We start from the raw sequence: 23,031 nt of genomic DNA on the forward strand, positions 1-23,031 counted from the left end.
GATGTGGGGCGCGATCCCAGAATGCTGGGACCACGCCCTGAGCCGAAGGCAGACGCTTAACATCTTCTAAAGTTGAGAATGCTTTATGAAAGTGTCTGGGTGGGAGATTTTCCCAATTGCTAGGAGATCCTACTTCCCCCTTCAAATATCACCTCACTGAGACAGAGCTCCTTAGTTTAGTGGCATGAGGGCTTATGTGCCCTAAATTCACACTCTTCTAATAATTTTGAAAGAAAAATGACCCGTATCATTTTCTTGAACCTTATTTCATATGATCACCATTGATTTTCTTTAATTATTCTGTCTTCAGAACTTGTCAAATCCCTGGCCGAGCTGCAATGGTGTCACTGACCTAGGAGGCTGGAAGTCATCTTATGCCCATCAATTTGAACTGATTTCATGAGCCCAGAGCTCAGGCATGCACGTTCATGTTCATTCAGTCACAGAAAACCCGAATACTGATGCCAGTTCTATGGCAGGTCTTGTAAACTGGTGGTACAGAAATGAGTCAAATATAAGTGTGCCTTCATGGAGTCCCCATCTGGTGTCTTTATGCTTGAGGGAAACCTACTGCCACAACCTTCTGGGTGTTCTCATATATGATCTTGCTGAGTCTAATCCATTAATATATCATCCGTGCCCACTGGATGTTGGAACGGAGTTGGGCGGAGAAGTCATGTGGGCTGTCCATGGTGCCCGTGGTTCTGTGACTTCATTCTGGCGCTTTGCGCCAGCCTGTCACTTTGAGGAAAGCCCTCTTCACATCTTTGTTTAAGACTATAGATGATGGGGTTGAGGAAAGCAGAGATAACATTGTAGAACAGAGCCAACTTCTTGTCCTCTTCTGGGGAGGCCTCAGAGCCAGGTCGCATGTACATGACCATACATGGTATGGAGAACATGGTGACCACGGTGGTGTGGGAGGCACAGGTGGAGAAGGCCTTGAGCCGCCCTTGGGCTGAGCGGATCCTCAAGATGGCAGCAAAAATATTGATATAGACAATGATGATGAGGGAGAGCGGGACCAACAGAAGGATAAAGCCCAAGATGAAGTCCACCTGATCATTGAGAGACGTGTCTGCACAGGCTAACTTTAAGACAGCAGGTACTTCACAGAAGAAGTGATTGATCTCATTGGGACCGCAGTAGGGAAGGATCATAGCAGAGACAGTGTATATCAGGGCACATCTGATACCCCAGAATCCACAGAAGGCCACCATTGACCCGCAAAGCAAAGGGCTCATGATGACTTTATACCTCAAGGGATGGCAAATGGCCACATACCTGTCATGAGCCATGACTGCAAAAAGCCAAGACTCAGTGATTCCGAGCATCAAGAAAATGTACATCTGAGCCACACATCCGGCGTAGGAGATGGTCTTCTTCTTGCAAACCAGGTGCACCAGCATCTGGGGCACGGTGGTGGTCACATAGCCCATATCCGTAATGGAGAGGACGCGGAGGAAACAGTCCAGGGGTATGTGGAGGCGGGAGTCCGTGCGCATCGAAGTGACAAGGAGCCCATTGCCCGGAAGGCTGGTCAAGCAGAGGAGGACGGAGGCGCTGGACAGAGTGACAGGCATCTCTTTGTGCGGGAGAGCCCGAAAAGAACAAACTCCGTGAGAGCTATGGTTTCCCCAGCGCAAGGCTTGCATCCTCCTCCTGGTACAGAGAAAGAATAGAGCCATCATCATTCATAAAATAAAGTCTCCAGATTCAAACCCTGATGCTACTCTTTTATTAGAAATGCCAAATATCAGGGGCACCTGGGGGGCTCAGTCGGTTAAGCGTCTTCCTTTGGCTCAGGTCATGATCCCGGGGTCCTGGGATGGAGCCCTGCAGTGGGGGAGAGTGGGGGGGGGTCCTGGCTCAGTGGGGAGTCTCCTTCTCCCTCTCCTGCTGCCTCCTCCCCCTGCTTATGCTCTGTCTCTGTCTCTCTCTCTCAAATAAAGAAATTAAATCTTAAAAAAAAAAGGAAAACATTTTTAAAAAGTGCTAAATATCAGAGCGCCTGGGTGGTGCAGTCAGTTAAGCATCCAACTCTTGGTTTCAGCTCAGGTCATGATTTCAGGGTCTTGAGAGCAAGCCTTGCATTGGGCTCCATGCTCAGCAGGGAGTCTGCTTAAGATTCTCTCTCCCTCTCATTCTGCCCCTTCCCAACCCCCACTCACACACACACTTTCTCTCTCTAAAATAAATAAATAATCTTAAAAAAAAAAAAGAAGTGCCAAACATCAGTAACAACGTAAGAACATACTAGGACACCCACAAAGCTGGGGACCAAATTTTTTAAAGAATTTTCGTTTTATAAGAAACAGCATGTTAATATTGTATTACTTAATCCCAGTGTATTCTGAGACCACAGATAATAAATTGCACATTTCAGAATGTAGAACTTGGTCCAAAACTGTGTCCTGCACTTCGTGAGCTCACACACTTCCTGTAGCTTATAAATGATTTCCAAGTGGTCAAGAAAATAATTGGACATTTGACGATCTAGCATCTGTTGTGAGTTTCATACCAAATGGAGATTTCTGCCCCCCCTTTGAAGCTCTTATCAACATGGACTTCAGTGGGATTACCTGAATAGCTTGATAGGCACTCGGGAACTTTAGAGATAGAGTTATTAGATATCTGACACAACCCAGAAAACAACTATTATTTGGAAATAAATTATACTCCGTGAAAAGTCGAAGTTATGTGTTTCCATGGACTCAAGGTGGGTAAAACATGAGACAGAGACAGAAAGAGAGAAGGAGAGGAGAAGAAGGAGGGAACGAGGGTGGGAAAGAAACTACCGTGCTAGGATACTACACTTAATAAATAGATCCTTTTTTTTTAAAGATTTTATTTATTTATTTGACAGAGAGAGAGACAGCCAGCGAGAGAGGGAACACAAGCAGGGGGAGTGGGAGAGGAAGAAGCAGGCTCATAGCGGAGGAGCCTGATGTGGGGCTCGATCCCAGAATGCCGGGATCACGCCCTGAGCCGAAGGCAGACGCTCAACGACTGAGCCACCCAGGCGCCCCAATAAATAGATCCTTAAGAAATGATAGCTGTTTGCTCTCCAAAAAAACCAGATAATTAATTAAGGAAAGAATCACAGTAAAAGAAATATTAAAGAGCTTTTTTAAGCTAAAGGAAAATGATCCCTGATGGAAGCGTGCAGCGGAGAGAAAAAAATGAACACCAGAAATCTTAAATATGTGGGTAAATATCATAGAATGTTGGTTGTTTAAAGCAACAAAACCAGCAACACATTACTGGAGCTTTAAATATACACGTAGAAGTTGAATATGTGACAAATAGTCCGAAGAGCAGGAAGAGGAAATGAATGTAAACTGTTGTTAGATTTTGCATTGTTAGGAAGGGGCAATTTGGGTGAGGCTATGCGAAGTCAAGGATACATATTTTAGTCTCAAGATCAGGTGTCAGGACCCTTTTCCTGTAAGGAGTCAGACAATAAATATCTTGGACCTTGCATGGGGTGTAGCGACACTGTAGCATTTTCTTTTCGTATTTTTAAAACCCCTTTTAAAATGTAAGGTTTTCCAATCCCTGATCTAGAATAACAAAAGAATCATTTTTTTTTAAATAGTAAAACTCAAAATACAGTACAGAATATAAGGGGGTAATTAAAAGGTTTTAATTAAGAAAAAACGAATTCTCAACATTTGCTGCAACATGGACGGGACTGGAGGAGATAATGCTAAGTGAAATAAGTCAAGCAGAGAAAGACAATTATCATATGGTTTCTCTCATCTATGGAACATAAGAACTAGGATGATCGGTAGGGAGAAAGGGATAAAGAAAAGGGGGGTAATCAGAAGGGGTAATGAAACATGAGAGACTATGGACTATGAGAAACAAACTGAGGGCTTCAGAGGGGAGGGGGATGGGGGAATGGGATAGACTGGTGTTGGTTGGTAAGGAGGGCACGTATTGCATGGTGCACTGGGTGTCATACGCAACTAATGAATCATCGAACTTCACATCGGAATCCGGGGATGTACTGTATGGTGACTAACATAATATAATAAAAAATCATTTAAAAAAAAAAGAAATATCATATAAGTATAAAAAAAAGAAAAAATAAAATAAAAGGTTTTGATTAACTTGAAAAAAGGCAGGAACAGTGGAATGAAGAAACACAGAACACTTGGAACAAACAGGAAACAAGTAGCAAGACGATAGACTCAATCAATTACAGTAGCAGCAACATTAAATGCATATTACTAAGCAAGCGCACTGAAAGACAAAGATTATCAGTCAGGATTTTTTAAAAACCAGCAGCAATGAAAGTATTCCATAAGGAAAGGAATTATCTTTAAATAGCAGAGAAGAGGATGTCTGGGTGGTTAAGTCCATTAAGCGTCAGACTCTTGGTTTCTGCTTAGGTCATGATCTCGGGTTTTGAGATCAAGTCCTAGCTCCGCACTGGGTGTGGAGTCTGCTTAGGATTCTCTTTCTCCTTCTCCTCTGCCTTTCCCCACCCCCCTCCCTCTCTAAAAAAGAAAAAAATAAACAGAGAAGAACAGGAAGCACAATTTTTAGATTATCGAGACAATACCAGTCGACTTAGGACTGTCTCGCCCCTCATCTCAAGTAAGTGGCTGAAGCCACTAGGAATTGGGATGAGGAACTAACAAAACAAAGGGTGAAGAAACATACCATGCCTCCTCCTTTTGATGGCAGGCAGCTGGCTACAGCAAGCCCAACTCAGTTTGAAGAATTATGGAAGGCATCCTGCAGGAGGTAAGAGTCCAGCTGGTCTTTGAAGAGTGGGTAGGTGCTAACTAACCACAGGGAAGTGCAGAAAAGGATATGGCAGGCAGAGAGAATCACCTGTGTGAAGGCATGAAACATGAGCTAGCCAGAGTGATGGGAGATGGGGTAGAGAGGTAGGCAAGGGCAGACCACGGAGGACCTATCACACCCAGCAAAAGGGGCCAACGAGGGTGGATTTTATAGGGAGGAAGATAAGGAGCCACCAAGCGGGCACGACACCCTGCTTATATCTGGAAACAATCACATCGGCTGCAGTGTGGAGCCTGCCGTGATCCAGGGAGGAAAGGATGAGAGTGGGAGTGACTGTTGACGTGAAAGGTCGGTATTAGACAGGAGTCTTTAGGAGGTAGGACCTACGGAAGTAAGTAAGTGATTCGGGAGTGGTGAGAAAGAAAGATGGGTCAAGGATGAGTTCCAGCTTTGCGTAAACGGATGGGTGATGGTGCCATTCACTGAGGTAGGGAGGGAGCATGGGAGTGGGAAATTTGGGAAGCAGGTGAGGAGGACACATGTGAGTCTAGTTTTGGACCCAGGGAACTGTGGGACTCCCGGTATCAGTTGGGCTGACAGTTGTTGCTGAAGAGAAAACTCTGGGGACAGGAATCTGAGTGTCCTCAGCACTTCCATAGGAACTGAAGCCATCGGAAGAGATGAGATCACCTGGGGAGAGTGTGTAGAGAGCATGAGGACAGCAGACAGAAGAACTCTGAAAAGCCACAGCGTTTAAGGGCTGGCTTCAAGGAGAGAATCCAGAGAAGATGGTATCAAGGGGCCAAAGATGGATGACGTGTGACACAGAAACCCAAGGACAGACCAGGTCTGCAAGGAGAGGGTAGTCTTTTTGGCCAAATATGCATAGATATCAAGTGAGACAAGAACCAAAAGTGTCTGAAACTAGCCCGTCTTCTGGCGTAAGTACATCTCCATATTTGTATCTCTTGCTCAGACTGTCCCCTTGCATTCCTTGTGTCCAACTGCCTACTTGAACTCTGCCCGTGGGTATTTACTAGGCTCCTCAAACTTCTCATGTCCCAAACTGACCTCTGAATTTTCACTACAAGCTCTAGCACTTGAATCTCATCTCCCATTACAATCTCCCTGGCTCACTTCACAAAAACCACACTATCATCCTTTCTAGTCCAACAACCACCAACTAGACTTTCACCTAAAGACCTCTGCCACGGCATCCAGTACTTACGCTCTCTGCTGCCGGATCTCTTTCGGGTGAGTTTTTACTTCCTTTGCATCTCTGCCCAACTGTCACTCATCAGAGAACTCCTTCACCATCCCGTCAGAAGTGCAGCCATCCTTCACTGGCTCCTTAGTCAGCTTTATTTTTCTTTATAGTACTTCTCACGTCTCAAAACACTTATCTACTTATCTGATGATTGTCTGTTGCCCCCAGGTAGGTTGTAAGAGCAGAGACTTTGTTCTGTTCACTAATATATCTCCAGCGTCAATCATTGTGCCAAGCACTTCGTAGGAACTCAATTAATATTCATTAAATTGTTAAAGCAGGGATGCCAGTCTTAGACTCCATTCTAGAAGCTATGTTGGTAGAATAAATAGAGGTGATTGATGCCTGTCCTCTCCAGTGGGACAAATCCCAAATCCCGTGTGGAATGTAGAATTTACACCTGTGACCCACGCCTTAAGGAGACGTGTGGACAAGTTGCGGTTTGTGGGAAGATATATTGTGACGGTAGAGAAATAAATCTAAGCAACTGATGATGCTTTCCCTGCAGAAATTTAAGTTAGGGAGGATGTGGAAGTCTGTGTACAGAAGTATTAAGGAAGATGGATAAGAATTGCTCCGCATAGTCCCAAATTTAGAATTAGTATAAATTTTACCAGGATGCCAAGCTTCAGACTGACTAGAGAATGTCAGAGATATTCATAGACAGAAAGGACTGTCCTGAGAAGAAAAGAGCCCCCTGGTTTTGAGAGGTTCAGGCTCAATCTAGCTGACCCTACGTCAGAGACACAGTGGGATCAACCTAGACTAAGAGAGAGGGGGAGAAGGAGGGCTGCTGAGGTCCATTCTGCCTGGAAGAGTTAAGGACTTTCCCATCTTCTGTGTCTTCTTTATTACCTAACTTCACCTTTTTCCCGCTGCCTAATACCTGGAGCATTTAGCAGCCTCTCACTGTGACTCCCATCCCCCAGGGGACTCACTCAGTCCTACAACATTTTCTAGGAGCAATCTAAATTAAAGGTCATTTTCACCATGGCCCTTGTCTGCCCATCCTACCAGTGCAGAATGTATGTGGGAAAGAGCACTGGGTGCACAGAGGAGAAACAGAGGGAATGCGAAGGGGAGAAGCCCACTCAGCCCCACACTTTCGGGCAACTGTGACAGGGAGCATCGCTGAACTACATGTATCTTGGCAGGAGGCATTTGTCTTGCTCCCCCATCCATAAGAGATTTTTAGAGCAGCTCCCAAGGTGGTCCTCCAAATCCCTGCCCCCCCTGAGATCTCCTTGCAGCACCCCCTCCTTCTCTCCCATATCCTAGTGCTGTCCTATCAACCTTCTTCAACTCCCATCTGTATCCCTTGTCTTGCCCACCTCCAAGGGTCCACCTGATTAGGACAGGGGCATGGAAGAGCCCAGATGCCTCAGCCTCCCCAGCAGCAGTCCCTCCTTCTCTTTGTCCTCATTGGCAACTGGAAGCCAGGTGTCTTAAGGGAGATGTGCACACTAAGGCAGGTAATGACAAAGAGGGAAAAGAAAGGTAGTTGGATGGAGAGCAAGTCAGAGTTGGGGAAGAACAGGCGGACAAAGGAAAGGACAGAGCAAGGAGCACGGGCATGAAGGAACTTGCAGATATCCAGATTTGTAGGCAGTAGAGAAAACCAGGGAAGGCAAAGGAGGGATGACTCAGAGGAGAAGACACCTAAGCCATGGGCCACTGTCCCCACTCCCACCACTCTTTACCTGTTGTCAGGTTCTGCGTGAGGGATGGGTCAGAGGTCTGAGGAGCTCTCCTTTGAAACTGTGCTCCTGGGGACCCCGGTTCCCAGCAGGACAAATCCAATTACTTCCAGTGAACTCCGTCCCAGGAGGACAAATCCGATGACTTGCAGTGAACTCCCTGTGCCTTTGAATTCCCCAGGAACTGAGCATCACGTCTGAACTCCAACACCTTGGACTCAAGGCTGGGTACAGAGAACAGTGAGACCCCCTGACACAAGCCCTGACTGCTCCCCAGAGGTCCATGCCCTCCCAGGCTGCATATTTTCTCCAGGCTAGCGCCAGAATGCATGGGTTGGATCCCTGGTTTCACAGTTACCAGCTGTGACTTTGGGTGAGTTTCAGAAACCTTTCCAGGCCTCCAGGCCTTTTATCAGTAGACTAGATCCTGCTGCATAGGGAAGACCGTAAGGAAGATAAAATGAGTTAGCAAATATAAAGCTTTTAAGACTGTGCCTGGTGTATAGTAAGTCATCTGTACATTTATTATTCTCCCTCATTTGTACCTTATGAAGATCCTCTCCTCTTATGTCTTCAAGTTCACCCTACATTTCAGGTCCACCTCCCTCAGGAAGGCAGCCATGACTACTTGACCCTGTCTGCCCTCCTGTTACGCTCACTCTCCATTGTTGTTCTTGGGAGTCCTGTGTGCCCAGTGGGGGCTCTGAGGAGGGAATGAAGGCACAGAGGTGTGAAAGGTTTGTATAGTACTGGGATTCAGTTTCAATATATGGAACTTCAATAACACACTCTTACATGAGCAATAGGTCAGAGGAGAAATCATAGGGGAAATCACAGGGGAAAGAAGATCTTTAACATGAACGAACACAAAAACACAACCTGCCAAAATTCATAGAATGCAAAAATCAGGGCTTATTTAAAAATAAGAAGATCTCAAATCACCTTCATTCACCTTGAGAAACTAGAAGCAGTTGATTGAACGAGAAGAGAACTAGCTCGGCTATGTGACCACTTTACAACGCAAGCATGTTATCAGAACAGCACATGGTCACCCTTCAGTCTATACAATGTTTATTTGTCGATCATACCTCCATAAATTTGGGAGGAAAGAAGTGCTAGCTTTTAGTAAATGTTTTTTCTGCAACCATGCAGATGGTCACACATTTTGTCTTCTTTATTCCTTTAAGCCATCTTCTAGTTGACTTATCCAGTTCTCCAAAATTGTCAAAATTATTACAATAAAATTGTTAAGAGTACATCTTCACGGTGTGTTTTGAGTTTTGCAGATTTAAGGGGACTAGCATTGAAGAGAGAATCAGAGGGGACTTTTACTTATCTGTATTGTTTCAACGTTTCTAATGACTGTATTAATGGTCACTTGTATAACTAGAGAAAAATAAAAGGAAGTTACAAATAGCAGCAAAAGCACCGTGGGGGGTTCTGGTGCAATTGGGCCATCACTGTCAGCTTCAAGGCTCCTAATAGCGCTGGTCTTCGGCGACTGGCTTACACGTCAAGGCTAGGTCAAGGCGGAGAGAAACTTCTCGGGCAGCGGGCAGCATAGGCCCGCTGACTCTCGCGCCCCGCCTGGGGACTGCGCACGGGCTTCCCAAGCGTCATCCGCGGCCCCAGACGTTGAGCTGCTGCGAATTCCCCGCCAGCTCTGCACGAGCTTGACGCTTCCCAGGAGGACGCAAGAACCGGCGGCTGTACAGAGTCCACTTCTCTCGGCTCAATTAAGCCAGAAGCGCACGTCTTGATCAGTCGGCCTCCTCTCCCCCACCCCCTGCCGTGAGTCTCCAAGTTTGTTCCCCAGTTACTGGGAGGCGCTGCTGGGTCGCTCTGTCCCAGGAGGTCCTGGCTGGCTGTGGCCCAACTAAGCCGCAGCGGAGTTGCTCTAAGTGAGAAGCCCCGGGGGGCTTGTTAAAGTCGGGGTCTAGGAGTCGGGAAGGAGCCTCATTAAGAACCTCAGCCTGCTGGACCGCTGGGTGAACAGGAGCGGCTACGCGGGAAAATCACAGGTGACCCAGTGTCCCCCAGAGGCCCCTGAAGAAACTTGCTTTCTTTTTCCTGACTTCAGGGAGGAGGCCTAGAGCTGCCACAGCTCAGCGCAAATCGCCGTCCCTGAGCTCTCTGACCATCTCTTCGCGCTTCCCCCCGCGGTCAGCGAGGGGCCGGGGAGTAGCCGCTCCCCTCCCGCAGCGAAGGGCGCGTGGAAGAGCGCCGTCGTCTCCCCCAGCACCAGGCCGGCACGGACTCTCCCGCGTCGTGAAGCTCCCTTGCCAAGGTCAAGTCACCCCAGCAGTCCACCGGCGCGCGAGGATGCGCGACCATCACAGGACCGCTTTGGGTCTAGCAACCCACCGAGGCTCCTCGAGAAAGTGGAGCCCTAGCCAAATTTTCGATATAACAGGAAAAGCCCCAGTCAACATCATGTCATGACTGCACTGCTGGAAGTTGGGAAGAGAGAGAATAGGAATCAGCCCTAATCCCACTTCTCTAAAATCAATGGCATCTTCTTTTTTGTGTTTTTTTTTCCTTCCATTATCTTATCAAGTACAGGTTTTTGCATAAATTTGTATTCATTGTATGCTGGTCCTTTTGCAGACCGCTTTTTTCCCACTTCGTATTATATCCTACGCGTTGCTCCAAGCTGTACCGCATCCAACATATCTCCGGTGAATGCATAATAACATACGGGGCCTGACAGAGCTTTCCTTTATAAACAAGACTGAAATGAACATCTTTACACATGTAGAGGTCTTTATTCTTGGACTGATGCCTTAGGAGTGATTGGTAAATTGGTGACATAGAGTATGCTGGTCGTCTGATTTTTCTGGCCAGTATTCATTCTCCTTGCTTCTACTAGTAGTGCCCTGAAGGCTATCTCCATAAAAAAAAAAATGTTGGTATGTCGTGTTTTCATTTTCATCCAGTTCAAAATACCTCTAATTTTCCTTGTGGATTTCTTCTTCAGTCCATGGGTTATTTAGAAGTCTGCTATCCAAACTGAGGGCCTCAGAGGGGAGGGGGTGGGGGAATGGGATAGACTGGTGATGGGTAGTAAGGAGGGCACATATTGCATGGTGCACTGGGTGTTATACGCAACTAATGGAGCATTGAACTTTACATCAGAAACCGGGGATGTACTGTATGGTGACTAACATAATACAATAAAAAAAATTAAAATTAAAAAGAAGAAGTCTGCTATTTAGTTTCCAGGTATTTGTAGATTCTCTAGAAATCTTTGTTACTGATTCCTAATTTAATTTCACTGTGGTCAGAGAACACACTCTCTACGACTTGAATACCTTTCAGTTTACTGAGACTTGTTTAACAGCCCAGGATACACACTCTATTGATTGAATATCCCCCTACGTGCTTAAAAGAAATGTTTATTCTGCTGTTGCTGGATGGAGTGTTTTATAAATGTCAATTAGCTCAAGTTGTTAGCTAGTGTTGTTGAAGTCTGTTATATCTCTGGATTTTGTATCTATTTGTCTTAATGAAGATTGAGAAAAGAGCATTGAGATTCCCCAAAATAATTGTGGATTTGTCTATTTCTCCTTGGAGATCTCTCTGTTTTTGCTTCACTTATGGTGAAGGTCCTCTTACCAGGATGGCTTTCCTGGGCCCCTCCCAGAGAACCTCACCACCAACCCACCCACCCCAACCCCAAGACCAACAGTTTTGAGGGAGGGCCAGCGTGCAGCAGGCCGTCTGCATGTTAGGAGCACTCCTAGACCAGCCTGCCGGACTTCCTTTGCATCTCCCAAATTCGTTGTTGCTTTATTATTTTAGTTACATGGTGCTTATTTACATTTACTTAGTTTTACCAGTTTCTTTGTTCATTCATTGCCATGCCAGTTATCAGTGTATTGCCTGTCGGGTCAAACTCACTCCACATTGCTTCACTGTGTGCCTCTGGAGTTGGACCCTGAAACATTTCTCCGTTACCTGCTGACACATTATAATGTCAAACAGTGCCAGTAGAGGACACCTGAGGTTCACCCAGGAGGAAGGGGCTTCTCTTTCTGTTTCCAGTGCACTTCTATTCTTCTAACTCCTATAGCCAAGGGGACTGCCAGCAATCTGCAAGCATGCTACAAGTTTTGCTGTCACTGGTGGAAGACTTCCTATTTACCAGTCCTAGTTCCTGGTCCCCTGCTCTGACCTTACATCTTGTGGTTCCTACTTCCTGGGACCAAATTTCTTATCCTTTGTTTTTTTCCTTAAATAAGAGTTTATTAGTGGTAAATTCTCTTTGGTCAGCCCTTGGTCTTAAATAATGGACATGTATTTATTTAGCACTCTGTCTTGAATGATAATTTGGCTGGGTATGAAATTCTAGATTAATAGTTATTTCCCCTTGGCACTTAGAAAGTAACATTGCACTGTCTTCTCTTTTTCATTGTTTAAGATTTCTGCTTTGAGTTTAATTCCTTTATGGATAACCTCTCTATTCTCTCTTACTGCTTTTAAGATCTCTTCATCTTTAATGTTCACAGTTTCACTCAATGACTATACTTTTTCGTTCTGGGGTTGGTTTTTCTGTTTGTTTGTTTTGCCCTCTGTTCTTTAGTATCTTGCACTTTTTTTAGAATTTCAAGTCTTTATTTTATGCCTTTAATTACATGAAATTATTGGTGAAATGTTTGTTATAAGTATGTCCTTTGTTATATCTGCGGACCATCCCTCATGTGAACTGTTTGCTCATGTGTTTTGTAATTCTGCATTATGAACTCATCTCCAGGTGCTTTCCTTGTGGCCTGGGCTCTGGCAGTGTTCCTACAGAGGGATAAACTTTGTATCTAACACTTCAGAGGTAACATTCACCTAAAGCCAGTTTAGTTGTTGGCTGTGGGTTCCTACATTGCACAGTTCACATTTTTGACTCAAAACCAGGGCAAGAGGTAGGCACAGGATTTCAATATCTCAAGAGAAACTTTTTTTTTCAACCTAGATCCCAGTCAGAGACCTCGACTTTTCTTTGTGATGATGGATAGTTGTTTTAGTTCCATCTAGATAAGCAACAATACCCAAGCCCCTAGCAGTTAGCAAACTCAATGACCCACATCCTGCCCATCCTAGACTGCCATTAGCATCACCTCAAGTACTTACCGTGTTTAGTTTTTACATCAGACATTTCCTTTTCATAGTCTATGGTGTGGCGGCACCATAACTTATCTACGTCCTTATTTATGAGCATTGAGGTGGGTTTTTTTGTTGCTTTTTTCTTTTACTCATTTTTCTTTTACTCTAATAAACAATATCACCATGGTCTTGAATATTATGGGTATTATTTAGTATAATTGGGTATTATTTAGTATCAATCTTCTAGGTTGCATGAAAAATTTTTCCAGTGGCATTCAACAACACAAGGAAGTCAAATTGTTGGAATCACCCAGATTGGGGTTTGTCCCTCCGGGAAAGCACAATAAAAACATATGGCAAGAGATTTTAGAACTATGGTAAGAAAATCATTGCAATTATGAATCATAGACTCTGAAGTGGGTAACGAGAGGAATAAAGATAGCAAGGGAATCAGAATTAATAAGAAGAAAGTAAAAGTCAGTGGTTGTCGGCCTCAGTGGATCGGGAACAACTGAGTGATTACACTGTAAGTTCGGGAAGCAGTGGTCAGAAAATGGAACGTCTGAATACCTGATCAGAGGTGAGATGATTCTTGGGTAACGGAACAGGTATGGCCATAAGCAGCTGAAGTAAAATACAGGTGGCGGGCATTATTGATAAAGAAATCAAAGAAAGGAGAAGCCAGAGCATTGAAGGGGACCACCAATGTGGACACTGAAGTCACTCAAGATGATGGACTCAAGGGACGCCTGGGCGGCTCAGTTGATTGAGCATCTGCCTTCCGCTCAGGTCGTGATCCCAGGGTCCTGGGATTGAGCCCCACATCAGACTCCGTGATGAGCAGGGAGTCTGTCTCCCTCTCCTTCTGCCCCTCCCCCTGCTTGTGCTCCCTCTCTCTTGCTCACTCTCTTTCTCTTAAATAAATAAATAAAATTTTTTTAAAAAGATGATGGACTCAAGACTAAGACTTTGAGACAAGTGCCAAGTTGTCATAGAAAAAAAGAGTATCCAGGACATCTGAAGGTGACAATGCCAGGGAACTGGTGAGTAACAAAATCTTCTAAGGAGCAAGAGATTTCCTAATTGGAAGAGAGGAATGATGGTTTGAAGGAGTCAGAGGAACAAGGAAAATACTCCACATCCCCACGCTGAAGAACTATAGAGTTTGGGAGGAACAGACCCTATTGGAGACATATGCAAGGGAAGCAGTGTCTTCATGGAAAATCCAGGGAACAGTTAAAGACAGGAGATACAAGGCACGGGAAATAAAGAAACAGTCTAAGGAAACAGGAAGTGTTCCAGTCATGTAGCTGGACTTCCAAAGAATACGACTGATAGTTTTGTGAAGTACGCAAGGATATGTATGTTGGGCAAAGGAAGAAAAATCAGAATATTATGGTGTTAAGAGTACAGGAGCGAGGGGCGCCTGGGTGGCACAGCGGTTAAGCGTCTGCCTTCAGCTCAGGGCGTGATCCCCGCGTTATGGGATCGAGCCCCCACATCAGACTCCTCCGCTGGGAGCCTGCTTCTTCCTCTCCCACTCCCCCTGCTTGTGTTCCCTCTCTTGCGGGCTGTCTCTATCTCTGTCAAATAAATAAATAAAATCTTAAAAAAAAAAAAGAGTACAGGAGTGAATAGAGGATCAAAGGGGCTCATGATTTGGGTGATGGTCAAAGAAACCAGGAATGATAGCAGAGAGAACTGCTGAATCAGACAAGGGGACGGGGAAGGGTACAGTAGTTCCCTAAATCACCTGACATGCAGTTGGGCCTCTCGGGTAGTGAGCAAGGAAGTCCAAATCGAGTTACTAGGCACTCAGGACTTACTGGCTTCAGTCTTATTTCTGGCTCCAGGTAAGGGTCAAGCAACAAACCCAGGGACCCAGAAGAAAGTGACACTGGAAAGTCCTGTTCTGAAGCACCCCTAGAAGATCTTGTCCAGAAACACTGGAGAGGGTCATGCTGACAGTGCTCTGGGCCATTTTGTGCAGCCTCCTGCATGCCCTCTACACCCCAAGTTTTGGCTCAAGTTTCAGTTACACCTTCTTTGTCACCTGCTGCCTGCCTATCTAGTTCCCGGTCTAGCTTACAGTATCCTTATTGGTAAAATGGACATAATATCTCTGATCACCCCCTATTTGTGGAGTGACTGAAATGATGTAAAAGGGCTCTCGAAAACGTAGCGAGTTAAATAGCTGGAGCTTCTCCCCACTTTGCCCACCCCTGCTTCCGACCCATTCTCTTGGTCCCAAGCCCCTAACTGTATCATAGCCGTTCGATCGATCTTTGCCTAGTGAAGGAAGCAGTAGGCAGAAAATGGAATGTGGGGGCAAAACGACATGTTACTCCAGGGAGTAAGGACTCATATGGCAACCCCATTTCTTCTCTCTGCTATTTCCTGTGCTCACCCTCCAAATTAGCCCCTGCGGCCATTTCCCTGGCTGGCGGGCCGCCTGAGTGCCCAGAAGGGAGGGGCACACACATTTCATAATGGGCATTCAGCCATGGGATGATGCGAGGTCTGGTGTGGGAGATAAATTTGGGGGTAGGTCTGAGCTTATGTCCAGTTACTCCTTTTTGCCAAGATGAGTAACTAAAGAAATGTCATTTGGAAAAATAATAGGAAAGCTGCCCCAGATTTCCTCATCTCAGCCCCGGACTCCACCTGCCCACTCTGTCCCCTCACGCTCTCGTTTTCCAACCCACCTTCCTCTCCTGTCTAATTCTCGTGGCTCTCAGACTGCTCCCCAGCGCCATCTATCTCTCTCAACTCACTGCCCTACCTCTTTCCCTCCTTTGACTAGAGCTACTCCTTCTTGCCATCCTAACTTGCGGGTTTCCATGTCCAAATCTTCCTCTGTTCCTTCCACACCATCTTCTTGCCGCCCTCTTCATCACACTCCTCTTTCCTGTTACTCCTTTGTCTTTGCTCCTACTCCCCCTCCCAGCCTTTCTTTCTAGATCTTTGGAGTCTGGTCCTCACCAGCATTCCAGCCAACCCCAACCAGGCCTCTGTGATTCACAAATCTTATCCTGGAGAGATGATTTCCCTGTGAGTGGGACAGTTCTGAGGCCATCCAGAATTTCCAGGACTGTGGATCTCCACGAGCCTGACCTGGTGAACGCTGGGAATTCAAGAGAATGTCAACTAACATTCAGGTTGGAGGGTAAGCTCCGCTACTTAAGGGACCCCTTTTCCATGATGATGTTTTCAGCCATTACCTGGTTATCTAACTATGATCTGTATTTTGCCTTTATCCTTGTAAATCCCCTTCAGATGCCAGAGACCTTCAACAAGACCCCTTTTCTAGAGGGTCTGTTTTTCTCTCCTTCCCGATTAGCCGGCCTGAATGAGTTTCTACAGTCATATCTGGCTTCCCCATGGAACTTGGTCTGTGACCACAGAGCAAATAGCAAGACCAGTGACACAAAGTAGAGAGGAGTGAGTGGAAAACATCTAATCTGATCTCTAGGTGGGTAAGTCCTATTGATCCGCCCTGGACTAAAGTGAGTGCAAGAATGGGAGACCCCACAAACCCACACACAGAGCACAAGGCCCCTGTGATAGACATGGGGATTCAAGGTTCTTTGGTCTGGTTCCTCCAAGACTGTTTTCCTGCATCCTAGGATTGTAGAAACTTACCAGGGACTTTCTGCCTTTGAGAAACGCCTCCTGCAAGAAGATGGGGGGCCCTCCATTATGTTCTCATCAAAGCTCTGAAGGTCGAACCTCTGTACCCCAGAAAATGGCAGGTAGCAGAGCCTAAAAGGCAAGGACACATCTAGATCCTACCCAGATGATAGCATCGGATGAACAGATAATATACTTTTTAAAAAGTGCTCTCCTCAAACCGATACATAGATTCAGTGGAATCCCAATCAAAATCCTAACAGATATTTTTAGGAAACTTGACAAGCTGATTATAATTTGGGTGGACAGACAAAAGGGCCAAGAATAGCCAAGACTCTCCTAAGAACTGGTGGGAACAATTTACCTACCAGATACCAGGACTTGTCACAAAAATTATAGTAATTAAGACAGTATAGTAGCAGTGTCAGCATAGACAAGTAGACAAGTGGCAGAGAAGGGTCCACACACAGGTTCACACTTATGTGGACAACTGATTTCTTTAAAAGATTTATTTATTTGACAGAGAAAGAAACAGAGAGCACAGGTAGGCAAAGCGGCAGGCAGAGGGAGAGAGAGAAGCAGGCTCTCCGCTGAGCAGGGAGCCTGATGCGGGGCTCGATCCCAGGGCCTTGGGACCGTGACCCGAGCCAAAGGCAGCTGCTTAACTGATTGAGCCACCCAGGCGCCCCTGTGGACCCTTGATTTAAGACAAAAGTATCATAGCAGAAGCATGGGGATGGCTGCCTTTTCAATAAATTGGTTCTTGGTCCATTGGATACTCCTATGGAAAAAAATTAAGCTAGATTCATACCACGTAACTACACTCAAAACTCAGCTTCAGGTAAAACACACATCTAAATGGGAAAGAACAAAAACAAATAGTGTAGAATTGCTCTGGTCACGCATGGCTACTGAGCCCTTGAGATGTGCCGTTAAGTATAAAATTTGCACTGGATTTTAAACACAGTATGAAAAAACAATAAAATATCTTCACAGTATTTATACTGAAATGTTGAAATTATAATTTGGATATATTGGATTAAATAAAACATCTTTTAAATTAATTGAATCTGTTTCTTTTTGCTCTTTTAATCAGATACTAGAAAATTTTAAATTACTTGTGTGGCTTGCTTCCTATTTTTAGTGGACAGTACAGATTTGAAAGTAATATAAGAAAATATCATCACAACATCAATTAGAAGAACTGTCTTCAGTGTCATTTAGAAAGCACTCATCATGAGGGGGGAAACTGATATATTTGACGACATTTAAATTTTAAGAAGATACTATAAAGTGCCTTTTAAGTTATCAAAATAATATCATTAAGAGACTAAAAAGGCAAACCGTACAGTGTGAAGATAAATTTGCAGAACATACAGCTCCCAAAGGCTTTATTATATCAATAATATATAAAGAAGTCCAATAAATTGATAAAGAAAAGTCAAACAATACAAAACAAAAATAGAAAAGGGTTTGTAACAGGAACTTCACAAAAGAGGATATCCAAATGACCAATAAGCATACAAAAAAAGTTGGCCAACCTCATTAGTCAATAGAAAAATGCAAATTGAAACCATAATGAGATGCACTCCCAAGTATACAGCCAACAAAATGTTTGCACGTGGGCACCAAGAGACATCTACCAAAAAACGTGCATACACCATTATTTGTAATATTTGTAATAGTCCATATTGAAGCGGCCCGGTGTCCCTTGGCAGTAAAATGAATAAGTAAACTGTGTTATAGTCACAGAAGTGACCAGTACACAGGTAAGAAACCACAACCACACACAACAGCACAGATGAATTTCACAAGCATAATGTTGAGCAAAAAAGTCAGACTCAAAAGCATGCGTACCGTATGACTCCATTTACATACAGTGAAAAAACGGGCAAAGTGATCTATGGTGTTAAGAGTCAGGATAGGGGCTACCTCTGAGGAGAAAGGGGAAGACAGTGTTTGGGAGGGGCTATGAAAGAGGCCCTTGGGGTGCTGTTAGTGTTCTCCTGTCTGCTTCTACGACGGCCACACGTATGTATTTTTTTTTTTATTATGTTGTGTTAGTCACCATACAATACATGATTAGTTTTTGATGCAATGTTCCACGATTCATTGTTTGCATATAACAGCCAGTGCACCATGCAATACGTGCCCTCCTTACTACCCATCACCAGTCTATCCCATTCCCCCACCCTCCCCCCCCGAAACCCTCAGATTGTTTCCCAGAGTCCGTAGTCTCTCATGGTACTTTGTGGTAAATTAGTATGAGCTACCCTTTGTGCAGGAAAGCGCTTTTTTGTGTATGTGTGATGTTTCACGATAAAAAGTTTCTGTTATGATTTTTCAACATGAGCGCTTATCAAGAATCCCGAACTTGTCACTGTGAGCTCTCACAGGTTGTGGTGTCAGGCAGGGCGTGCAAGGGGCTCCCACAAAGAAACCGGCAGCTCTCCCCTTTTACCTTCCCTCCCCATCTACCACACATAGAGATGATCATATGGTCTTTCTCTTTTACTTGTTAATATGGTGAATTGATATTTCCAAATACTAAACCAACCACATCTCTTGGCCATTTGGCTTTGGTATACTAACTTTTTATATGTTGCTGGATATAATTTTCTAATACTTAGTTAAGGATTTTTACATCTATGCTCATGAGGGTTATTTATCTTTAGTCTTCTTTTTTATAATAATTTGTCCGGTTTTAGCGTTGATGTAACACTAACCTCAAAATGAGTTAGCAAATGGGGCACCTGGCTGGCTCAGTCAGCAAAGCATGTGGCTCCTGATCTCAGGGTCATGAGTTCGAGCCCCTGTGTTGGTGGGTGTAGAGCTTTTTTTTTTTTTAATTTTAATTAAAAATAAAAATAACCCAAAAAATGAGCTGGGAAATGTTTCTTCCACTCCTGTTTCTGAAAAAGTTTGGGTAGGAGTGGCATTTTCTTCATTATATGTGTGACAGATTGACCAGAGAAGCCATCTGGGCCTGGAGGGCATATTGTGGGAAGTTTTTCAATTACAAATAGAATTTTAAAAAATAGTTATAAAGCTATGCAGGTTTTCTATTTCTTTTCTTTTCTTTTTTCCTTTTCTTGTCAGTTCTGGAAATCGACGCCTTCACAGAAACTATCTATTTCATCTACATTCTCAAGTGTCTCCGTCGCGTTTTCTCCTGGCTGTGGGTCACATTTTCCAACTTCTTCAACTGTCTGCTTTTCTGATAGTTTTCGGTTGCTGTTGTCCCTTGTGAATGTTATATTGTCGAGTGCTGGATTTTGCTGTCTTTCTTTAAAGGGTGTTGGAAATTTTTCCGGGAGGCAGACTGGCCACTTACGGATCCATCTGATACCTTCTGAGTTTGCTTTGAAACTTCGTTAGGGAAAGGCTAGAGCAAGTTCTCTCTAAGGCTAGCTAAGTCTTATTACTAAGGTGCAAACTTTGGGGGCCCTCTACCCAACACCCTAAATGAGGACTCCCTACCCTGTGCGGTCAGAACTCCCTTTTCTCTCAGTCCTGTATGAATTCTGGGTGTAGCTCAGCTCACAGCTTCCCAGTCATTCCTTCACCGACTTTCTCCCTTCTTAGTATCAGGCAAGACTCCAGGGGTTTCCATGCACGTGTCTGGCTCTCTCAGGCTCTCTCTCCCTCCCCTCCCACCAATTTTCGGCTCCACAAATTTTCAGCTGCCTCACACAGCTGAACCTCAGTCTGTGTCTCCCCAGCCAGGCGGTATGACCCGCTCGGCTTGGGTTCCCCTTCCCTGCCGATTTCAGAAAGTGTCTCCAGGCAGAAATCTGGAGCAACTGCAGGGCTCATCTCCTTCGTCTCCCTTCTCTCAAAGAATCAGAGTCCAGCGCTGCTCATACCCAGGCCCTGCATTTAAATCTTTGCAGCAGGAGGACAAGCCCAGAAGGAAAAATCTTGTTTTATTTTTCTACTCTATATTTTGCCTCTCCCATCTCCTTACCCAAATAGATACTCACTCTGTACCATGCAGAATCGGTCTTGTACCATACAAAGTTGGTCTGTTTGTAGTTTTAAGGAATAGTGTTATATTATAAACCTTGGCCTTTTATGGTTTTTTCAGTCGCTGCTGTTTTAAGATCCGCCCTCGCTGCTGTAGCGCGTCTCGTCCGTGGCTCGGACGCTGCTCAGCGGCTCCCAGCCAACAGTCTTGATCTCCTTATTGGTTAAGACCTTCTGTATGATATGGATAATTTTCATTTTTTTCTTCATAAAAGATTCATGCATTCTTTGTTAGGTTAATTTCTAGATAGTTGTTTGTTGTTAATGTGAATGGTATTTCCTATTGTATTTTTCTAGTTGATTTCCCTGCTAGCTGAGTCTCTGCATCTGCTAATTGAGAGATAACACAGAGTTCAAGAAAAATCTGCCACCTCAGACACTGGCTGAGAAGCTAGAGGACCAGGCCCTCATGTTTTTCAACTCTCCAGTCTTTTCGATACATAGTCTCAGAGTTTAGAAGCACACTGATGGCCTGGAATGTGCCCGGGGAAACAGAAGCTAGCCCCAGAGAGTCACTGGGCTGGCCTGTACTGGGCTGGGCTGTGACGGGTTCAAAACCCATAGGAGGGCGCCTGGGAAACATAATAATGTGGGGCTGGAGTGGAGGGAAGATGAAGCTGCGGTGACCCCCACCTCCCCTCCTTCTGAGCTTCCCCTTAGCCCTAGTCCTGTATGGAGGGAGCGTTGCTGGACCACGGGGCCCAGGCGGAAGAAAGGTCAGTGTATCAGGGGACCAATACAGCCTTTGCTAGTTGTCCCAGAGCTAACAACGTGGCTCCTGAGCAGAACGATGGTTTGTTTCTACTTACGTTTAGGAAGATAGTGAAGGCTTCAGAGGCTGTTTGAGCTTTGCTAGAAAAAGGGACCCAGGTATGGCTCGCCGTAAGTAACAAAGGTGCTTCTCTAGCTCAGCCCTGGTGGGATAAAATCTGTTTGCGTTTCTGAATCATGTAACGGTTTAGGTGATGATGCAAGCAGAAGGAGATCACAGTACTAACTGAGCGGACATCCAATCAGCCAGCAAACATTTACCAAACCCCCATATCTGTCCCTACTATGCCAGGTACTTGCGATGCAGAGATGGACCTGATATATTTCTCGTTCTCAAGTAACTTACACATAAACGAAGAAATTTAGTCAAGTATTCCAGTAACTACAGATTTGGGGTACTGAGGGCTACAGAGTCCAGCAGGTTCTTGAAAGAAGCTCACATGTACGTGAGCTCATTATAAATAGGTGCTCCCAAGACAGACACAGGGGAAAGAGCCTCCCAGGCCAAGAAGAAGGAGTAGCAGGAGCTAAAACACGAGCCATTAAGTAGCTAGTTGGTTCAGGCCTGTCCCAGACCTGCACACAGCCTCGAATATGCTGTGTCCTGAATGAATGAACGGATAGATGGGTCAATGAAGTGCTTAGTGGAAAAGAACATGGGCTTTGGAGTCAAACTGTATTATACGAGATATCGAGAGTAGTCAAATTCTTACAGAAAGTATACAGTAGTTGCCATCGGCTACAGGGGAGGGGGCCATGGGAAGTCGTTTAATGAGTATCAAAAAAATTCTGGAAATTGGTTTCACACGATGTGAATATACTTAACACTACTGAATTACATCCTTGAAAATGCTTCTTAATGGTAAATTTTATGTTAGGTGTATTTTACCACAATTGAATTTTTTAAATAAACTATAAAGTCCCCAAGTTACTTACATTAGGAAAGGGTTATTCTGTCTATATTATCCCACGGGTGATAAGGGCCCGAATAACTTGTCAGATTTGAAACTTCCTCTGTTTTGTGAGACATTGAGAGTTTCGATTCTAGTCATCTGCTTTAAAATGGGAGAGGTTTCTGACTCCTAACCAAATCTTTTTTAGGAAATGACTGTCCAAGGCGAGGTCCAATCAAGTCCATTACCTCCTGGGTTTGCTCCGGGGCGAGCGTCCTCTCCTGGAGGTATGCAGGGGCCGTCCTAGGAACCAGGCTGGATCTTGAGAGGCTGGGGAAGGTGAGTCGTCGGGCTTGGGGCTTCGGAAGGAAGCACGGTAAGAAATAAAGTTCTGGAAGCGGGGAGGGGGCTGGTGGGATGCGCGGCCAGGAGGGGGTGGAAGGGAGGCTGTGATCCGGGATGCTGTTGCCCGGAGGCAGCGTGGGACGCTGTTGCTGGGAGACCGCGTGGGACGGCGTTGCCGGGAGACGGCGCTCCGCCCTGCCCCGCCCCTCGCCGGCGTCCGGGGGGNTCCTTACCCAAATAGATACTCACTCTGTACCATGCAGAATAGGTCTTGTACCATACAAAGTTGGTCTGTTTGTAGTTTTAAGGAATAGTGTTATATTATAAACCTTGGCCTTTTATGGTTTTTTCAGTCGCTGCTGTTTTAAGATCCGCCCTCGCTGCTGTAGCGCGTCTCGTCCGTGGCTCGGACGCTGCTCAGCGGCTCCCAGCCAACAGTCTTGATCTCCTTATTGGTTAAGACCTTCTGTATGATATGGATAATTTTCATTTTTTTCTTCATAAAAGATTCATGCATTCTTTGTTAGGTTAATTTCTAGATAGTTGTTTG

The 23,031-nt window shown here is 45.0% G+C and overlaps 1 protein-coding gene across 1 annotated transcript; it reads right to left on the reverse strand.

The window, feature by feature from the left end:
• Nucleotides 1-712: 712 nt before the first annotated feature.
• On the reverse strand, nucleotides 713-21,342 carry LOC100477161 (olfactory receptor 2A12). The gene is given in 3 exon segments (XM_002925572.3): nucleotides 713-773; nucleotides 775-1,662; nucleotides 21,282-21,342. Coding segments are annotated over 2 exon segments (942 nt in total). The 5' UTR covers nucleotides 1,656-1,662; nucleotides 21,282-21,342.
• Between the last annotated feature and the right edge of the window lie 1,689 nt (nucleotides 21,343-23,031).

Source organism: Ailuropoda melanoleuca, chromosome 2 (genome assembly GCF_002007445.2).
Source record: "Ailuropoda melanoleuca isolate Jingjing chromosome 2, ASM200744v2, whole genome shotgun sequence".
NCBI lineage: Eukaryota > Metazoa > Chordata > Mammalia > Carnivora > Ursidae > Ailuropoda > Ailuropoda melanoleuca.